Below are 7,395 nucleotides of genomic sequence, written 5' to 3' on the forward strand. Positions count from 1 at the left end.
CCTCTACAGCCCAGAATGAGCCAGAGCCAGTGGTCAGGCCGTAACTGCTCTCTAGAAGCAGGACAGAGGAAGGTACAGTTTACCAATGCAAATTCCCACAAGTCCCATCCCTCTGCTTCTCCATCATTGGCTGGAACTTAAAGTCATTGTGTCAAATCCTCCTTTTAGTGGGTACTTTGTCCTGCTCACTGTTGGGCTTCATAAACTAGATAAGGGGAGGAGTATGAGGAGGAAGCTGCCATCTGTGCCACCATACACATCAGTATTCTCCTCCTCCTTCTCCAAGGTTCCCATTCCAATATTCTAGCCCACTAACCCATCTCAAACCTAGCACAATCTTGTCATAGAAAATGTACCCGGGGAAGCCACGTAGCCATGAGACCTCATTTATTGGTCAAAGGATGATGGAACCTTCTAGTTCTATTCCTTTTTTTTTACATTGGGAAAACACAATTAGAGTCAATCTTCAAGGTCGATAAAACTAGTTTCTAATGCTGATGCCCTCCCCCACCTTAGTATGTTTTCCTCTTAAAAGCACTTCCTCACCTCCTAAGAGTAGTTAATACAGCTGCTTCATTTATAAGTATTTATTAACTAATTCTTTAGTATTTCACCTGTTCACAATCATTCAACTTAGCTAAGGCTCTGAGGTAGGACCCAGCCATCCATCTGGGGATTCTGATGTATTCTAAAGTGAACTACAGGGAAGGGCACCTGGGTGCTTCAGAAAAACGCCATGCCCAGCCCTGCCCTGAGATCTGGGTACAGCTGGTCTGGATGTGCAGCCGGGGCAAAGGTGATCTTCGGTGTCCCAAGGGAGTCAAATGTGTGGAGGGCTGTGAACCCCGGCTCTACCACACCCAAGCAGTGTAGGTGCCCTGTCCCACACCTCACACTTTGGCAGGTGCTTTCTACTCATTTCCTGCCTTTAACCTTCCTTTGCCTCCTTCCTCCTCAAAACTTGGACAAACACATCAGGGAAGGGAAAAGAAGCAACATTTGTATTGTTTTATTTGTCAGAATTTCCAGAACCAGGGTCTCTACTGAACAAGTAGAAAAATAGAAAAGCTGACTACTTTGAAAAGACATCTAGGACAAACAAGAATACACTCAGAAAGGGGCTCACAGGACTCCAGCAAATGCAGTTAAGCTGGGGCCCGTAACAACAGAAAAGAACATGTCCCCCACATTTTGAGATCTGTGCTTCCCTACAAAGCTAGGCTGCAGACAACAGAGGCCTTTCCTGCCCACCCTAGCTGGCCCAGTCCTGGAACCGGAAGCAGTCACTTGCTATTTTCCACACCGTGTTGCTGGGCGAGGCCTGGGCAGTCAGGATGAAGTTTTGGTTAAAGTCCCGTTGTTTGTTGCCTTCAAACTTTACTGTTCCACAGATCACAACAAGGACTGTGGTCTGGCTTGGGGTGGCTTCATCATGGACAGGTTGGCAGTCTACCACGTTGATCTGGAACTCACTGGAAGGCAGCATTTCAAAAAACTCACTCAAGGACTCTTGTCCTGAAACAGCGTTTCCATTCCACACAAGGGTGGCCGTGCCCATGTACAGGCGGGACAGCAGGCGCCGCCGCTTATCCATGGTAGTGTAGTACACGTTCACAAACTCCTCAGCAGCTCTGCAGGCCTGATCCACGTAGGTCTTGAAGTCCACTGACGCCATCTCCAGCCCTGCCAAAGGAGGCCCAGGTGTGCCTGTGCCTGAGGGAGCCGGGGCTGTGGAGCAGGAAGGTTGAAGAGAACCCCGTGAATGTCCAAGTTCGTTCTGCCCTGACAATGGAATAATTATTTTCTCCCAGTGGCAAAACAATTACAGACTGTAGAGAGATGACTCTAGGCTCAAATTTTGCGACACCTCATCTTACAATGCCTCGGTTTGCTCATTTAAAAATGGAAATAGCACCACTTGTGACATAGTTGTAATGTGAGAATTAAACAAGACAGTGCTTAGTTAAAAAGCCTGTTATCTACATATTCAAAAAATGTTAGCTATTACTAGGAATTTTAAAAATCTCATTTTATAAAAGATAGTACATTTGCCTATGTATGGTCACTTTTTCCTGGAAGCGTGGACCAGGTGTGACTGCCCCTAGAAAAGTGGAGAAACAATGGATCCTGGATAAAGATAGTGGACCACATGGGATCCCTGGGTGGTGCGGCGGTTTAGCGCCTGCCTTTGGCCCAGGGCACGATCCTGGAGACCGGGATCGAGTCCCACGTTGGGCTCCCAGTGCATGGAGCCTGCTTCTCCCTCTGCCTGTGTCTCTGCCTCTCTCTCTCTGTGTGACTATCATAAATTTAAAAAAAAAAAAAAAAAAAAAAAAAAAAGATAGTGGACCACAATGAAGGGAGCAGTGGCCCAATAAACACCAGTCAGAAGGCATATGCTTGTCAGCTGCTGACAGTCTAAGATGAAAGCCTATCATGAGCTCACCCAACAGATAGTGGGAGAGCAAAGAGAAGGCAGGTTTTCTAAGATAAGAGAACAAATGTCACTAGCATGGTACCAAAATAGTGGTCAAGATCCTCATGACACGGCTAACCTTCAGCTACTGGGAATGAGAAGGGAGGGCACCTAGCTTCCATGAGCACAAATACCTACAAGGCAAGTTCTGTGAGCCAAAATGGAAAGACAAGTTAAAAATGGAAAGGCAAGTTCTGGGACACCTGGGTGGCTCTGTTTGTTACGTGTCCAACTCTTAATTTCAGCACAGGTCATGATCTCAGGGTCATGGGATCCAGCCTTGCATCCAGCTCTGAGCTTGCAGCAGAATTGGTTTGTTACTCTCCTTCTGCTTCTCTCCCCCACCGTCTCAAATAAATAAAAATCTCAAAAATAAATAAATACAAGAATCACGTAAGTTGTATGGATTGAGGATGGAGGTGGTGGCAACAAAAAAAAGAAACTCAACTGTGGCTGAAATGTCACATTTCCTTAAAAAAAAAAAAAAAAAAAGCCCCAAAGCATAAAGAAATATTATTATTTGATAGTCTCAAAGTATGGTACAACTGTTACAGTTCCCTGCTCTTCTTTGCATCATTAAAATATTTCACTAGAAGTGGGGTACCTGGGTGGCTCAGCTGGTTAAGCATCTGCCTTCAGGGCTGGTTGTGATCCCAAGGTGCTGGGGTCAGGCCCCATCCCAGCCCCAGCCTGCTCCCTGCTCAGATGGCAGCCTGCTTCTTCCTCTGCCCCTCCTCCTACTTGTGCAGGTGCACGTGCCTGTGCTCTTCCTCAAATAAATAAATCTTTAATAAAATTTTTAAAAATGAAATATTTAAATAAAAGAAAAAATTCACGGGACTATTACTAAGATAATGGATACGTTTAGATATACACTTAATGAATGTTTGTTTCAAAGACCTTAACTTCTTTTTTTAAATATCAGCTCATGAAATAGAGAAAAGATTTCAAAGAGTTGGGAAAGAGGAGGGTGCACAAGGAGGAGGCCTCTGCCCTGGAGTAAAGAACTGTAAAGAGCAGGCAAGGAGCTCAGTCCTAGAAATGAGGAGAGAGAGGAGCAGACACAGCCCGAGGTCTCTGCACTCCCTCTTTGGACCCAGAGTCAAGCCTCAGCGGACAGGTTGCGAGCTGGGTATCTGCCGCCTACTTTGAATACATCACCTCCTTCGACGGTCACCACAAAAGGACACACAATCTTAAAAATGAGAAGGGAGACAGGGGTTGGATCACGGTCTGACGGCAAGCACGCGCCTGATTTACCTTCCTAAGAATGCTGGTGGCCTCTGAAAACGTCAGGCCTCCGCTGTCCTTCCCTTGTCACCCTGCGCGTCCCTGCAGGTAGAAGTCGAGTCTCTGAGAGCACCGCTCGGGGCCTGCCGCTGGCTTGAAGCTCCCCTCCAGGGCCCGGCCCCTGACCCCACGGGGCTCCCCGGCGCGCCGGGCCCTCCGCAGCCTCGGGTCGTTCCGCGGGCGCCCTGCCCACCCCTGCTCTACCGGCCGGGGCGACTCCCAAGCCCAGCCCAGCACCGGTCCCGGCGCGGAGGGGAGGCACCGGCTCCTCCCCCGCGCTGCTGCTGCCCACAGCGCCGACGGCTCCCCTCCTCCATCCAATCCGGGATAAGAAACGTCGGAAGTGAGCTAAGAACGAGGCCGCGAGGCCGCCGCCTTCCCTCGAGGCCTCCGTCGGCAGGTCCTAGGCGCTGGACCAGAGACCACGCCACAGGCCTCATCCCGGCGCCAGGCGCTTCGCACCCGCCCGCCGGGTCCTCGGCCCGGACCTGCCGCACTGCCCCGGCTTCCCCCGCGACGGAGCCCGCCGCCAAGCGCCGGGCACGGCGTACTGACCTGGGGCGGCGCCGCCAGCACAGCACAGGGACGCGGCGGGGCCCGGCCGAGCGCCGACGACGCGGACGGGCGGGGATGCACGCGGGAGGCGTCTCCGGAGCCCCCGGGCCGGGCCTGCGGTCGTCGGCCTGCGGGCCGCGGGGGACGCTGGGGGCCTCTGGGGGCCTCCCTGCGCGGCGGGGGCCGGGGTCGGCGCCGGGGTCGGCGTCTCCCGGCCCGCGTGGGCGGCGGCTCGCCCCGCACGGCCCCCGGCTCCACGGAGGTCGCAGGGCGGGCCTGCCCAGGCTGGAGGTCCTCCGCCGCTCGCTTCAGGGAGGGCCGGGAGCGCCGCCCTCTGCCACCCTTCTTCCCGGACCCACCAGGGTCGTCGAGACCCCTGAGCCCGGCCGGGGACCCGCAGCCGCCTCCGCAGCCGCCCTCCGCAGCCTCCCGCGCGCGGCTCCGCCCCCTCCCGCCTCCGCTTGACAGGCAGCTGTGTCAGCCAACCGGACGGAGGACCTGGAGGCTGGCCCCGCCCAGGTGTGGCGCAAAGGACACGGTGGCTTCCGGGAGAGGCGCTTTCCCAGAAGGCCACAGAAAATCAGCGGTCGGGTTTTCATTGGCTTAACTAGGCATAGGACCCGGTCCGATTGGTCACGTGGGTTTCTTGATTGGATGAAATATCCCAGGTCCCGCCCCCGGAGCAAGAACCGGGAGAGGTGTGTCCCGCGCAGTGGAGGCCGCCGGACTGGAGAGGATGGGGAGGAGTCTGTGCGGCGACCTCAGGTTCTTGCCCTATGACCTCCATTCACCTGCAGTCGGGGAAATTCTATTAATAGACGACTTGATGCTATCTCGGAAAGCCAGCACTAGAAGCAGGCAGTGACCCACGGAGGCTTTCACACAGGCACGGCAGGTGGGGCGCCGGGAACACGGACTCCGCCGAGCCCCTGGGGAGCTCTGCCTGAGGAGGGCTCTCGGCTGGGTGCTCCCCCCACCACGTGGAGCTCGCCCGAGGAGGGGTCTCGGCTGGGTGCTCCCCCCCACCACGTGGAGCTCTGCCCGAGGAGGGGTCTCGGCTGGGTGCTCCCCCCCACCACGTGGAGCTCGCCCGAGGAGGAGTCTCGGCTGGGTGCTCCCCCCGCCCCCCGTGGAGCTCTGCCCGAGGAGGGGTCTCGGTTGGGTGCTCCCCCCCACCACGTGGAGCTCTGCCCGAGGAGGGGTCTCGGCTGGGTGCTCCTCCTCACCACGTGCAGCTCTGCCCGAGGAGGTGTCTCGGCTGGGTGCTCCCCCCCACCACGTGGAGCTCTGCCCGAGGAGGGGTCTCGGCTGGGTGCTCCTCCTCACCACGTGGAGCTCTGCCCGAGGAGGGCTCTCGGCTGGGTGCTCCTCCTCACCACGTGCAGCTCTGCCCGAGGAGGTGTCTCGGCTGGGTGCTCCCCCCCACCACGTGGAGCTCTGCCCGAGGAGGGGTCTCGGCTGGGTGCTCCTCCTCACCACGTGGAGCTCTGCCCGAGGAGGGCTCTCGGCTGGGTGCTCCCCCTGCCACGTGGAGCTCTGCCCGAGGAGGGGTCTCGGCTGGGTGCTCCCCCCCACCACGTGGAGCTCTGCCCGAGGAGGGGTCTCGGTTGGGTGCTCCCCCCCACCACGTGGAGCTCTGCCCGAGGAGGGGTCTCGGCTGGGTGCTCCTCCTCACCACGTGCAGCTCTGCCCGAGGAGGTGTCTCGGCTGGGTGCTCCCCCCCACCACGTGGAGCTCTGCCCGAGGAGGGGTCTCGGCTGGGTGCTCCTCCCCACCACGTGGAGCTCGCCCGAGGAGGGGTCTCGGCTGGGTGCTCCCCTCCCCACCACGTGGAGCTCGCCCGAGGAGGGGTCTCGGCTGGGTGCTCCCCCCCCCACCACGTGGAGCTCGCCCGAGGAGGGGTCTCGGCTGGGTGCTCCCCCCCCCACCACGTGGAGCTCGCCCGAGGAGGGGTCTCGGCTGGGTGCTCCTCCCCACCACGTGCAGCTCTGCCCGAGGAGGGGTCTCAGCTGGGTGCTCCCCCCCCCCACCACGTGGAGCTCGCCCGAGGAGGGGTCTCGGCTGGGTGCTCCTCTTGATAGGTCAAGTCCCTCCGGCAGCCAAGAGCTGACATTCCAGGAGAACACCCATGTTAATGAAGTGGGAAACTCCACTAGAAGGGACAGAAGAGCCAAGGGTGGGAAGAGTCCAAGTTCAGGAATCACAGACGTGTGCCAGAAAGGGAAACAGAGGCTCCTCCTGGGAATTGAGGGTCCCCGAGGATAGTGGCAGGCTCCAGCTGTGGCCCGTGACCTGGTGTGCACTGTGCTTCTGTGCCAGGAACTAGCTGCATCGCAACCAACTTGGAACTGGAGCTTTTCTTTAGAACCACAGGCTCAGAGCCACGGACACAGTAAGATACGGGAAACTTACCGTTTACAGCGAAAATTTAATAATAATAAAGGTTTCTTTAGATACCGGATCCTCAACTCCTTCCACTGGTCTGAGAGACTGAATAATTCCTTGCAAAACTGGGAGCCCTCTGGGCATGCTGGGAGTTTACTAACATTGCCACGTCTTTAGTGTGTGGTGCCTTTACCTCATACCCTGTTGACTACCTTTCCAGGTACCTTTACTTACATTCCTGAGAAAACCCTTGCTCTCAGATTTCATGACCAATTTAGACACTGGGTGGGCTCTTTAATATGTAGTATAGGCAAACTACTTTTACTTAAATCATGTAGGTGAAGAATTTGGATTATAAAAAAAATAAGGTGGGGCTGAGTAGAGAGGGTGAAATACCATCTTTGTTTTTGTTGTTTTTAGAGATTTTATTGATTCATTCATGAGAGATACAGAGAGAGGCAAAGACAGAGGCAGAGGGAGAAGACAGAGGCAGAGGGGGAGCCCAATGTGGGACTGGATCCCAGGACCCCAGGATCATGCCCTGGGCCAAAGGCAGGTGCTGAACCACTGAGCCACTCTGGTGCCCTGAAATAGCATCTTTGAAGGAGTATATCACAGACATGTCTTTATAAAGCCTGGGACAGTGAAATTAGGATTTAATGTACAAAAATCCTAATCACAAGTCAATC

At 55.6% G+C, this 7,395-nt stretch overlaps 1 protein-coding gene across 3 annotated transcripts; it reads right to left on the reverse strand.

Moving 5' to 3' along the window:
- Positions 1 to 994: 994 nt before the first annotated feature.
- Positions 995 to 4,463, reverse strand: NXT1 (nuclear transport factor 2 like export factor 1). Of its 3 annotated transcripts, XM_025469097.3 has the most exons (3): positions 4,322 to 4,463; positions 3,737 to 3,808; positions 995 to 1,728 (listed from the first exon to the last, which is right to left on the reverse strand). In XM_025469097.3, exon 3 carries the CDS (start codon positions 1,673 to 1,675, stop codon positions 1,253 to 1,255), a length of 423 nt encoding a protein of 140 aa, XP_025324882.1. In that variant the 5' UTR covers positions 1,676 to 1,728; positions 3,737 to 3,808; positions 4,322 to 4,463; the 3' UTR covers positions 995 to 1,252. The 3 variants fall into 3 exon arrangements, with proteins under 3 accessions (XP_025324882.1, XP_025324884.1, XP_025324881.1); XM_025469099.3 differs by lacking the exon at positions 3,737 to 3,808 and having other exon boundaries at positions 4,322 to 4,455; XM_025469096.3 differs by lacking the exons at positions 3,737 to 3,808; positions 4,322 to 4,463 and adding an exon at positions 3,081 to 3,232.
- Positions 4,464 to 7,395: the final 2,932 nt, after the last annotated feature.

The sequence above is a fragment of the Canis lupus genome, chromosome 24 (genome assembly GCF_003254725.2).
Source record: "Canis lupus dingo isolate Sandy chromosome 24, ASM325472v2, whole genome shotgun sequence".
Classification (NCBI taxonomy): Eukaryota; Metazoa; Chordata; class Mammalia; order Carnivora; family Canidae; genus Canis; species Canis lupus.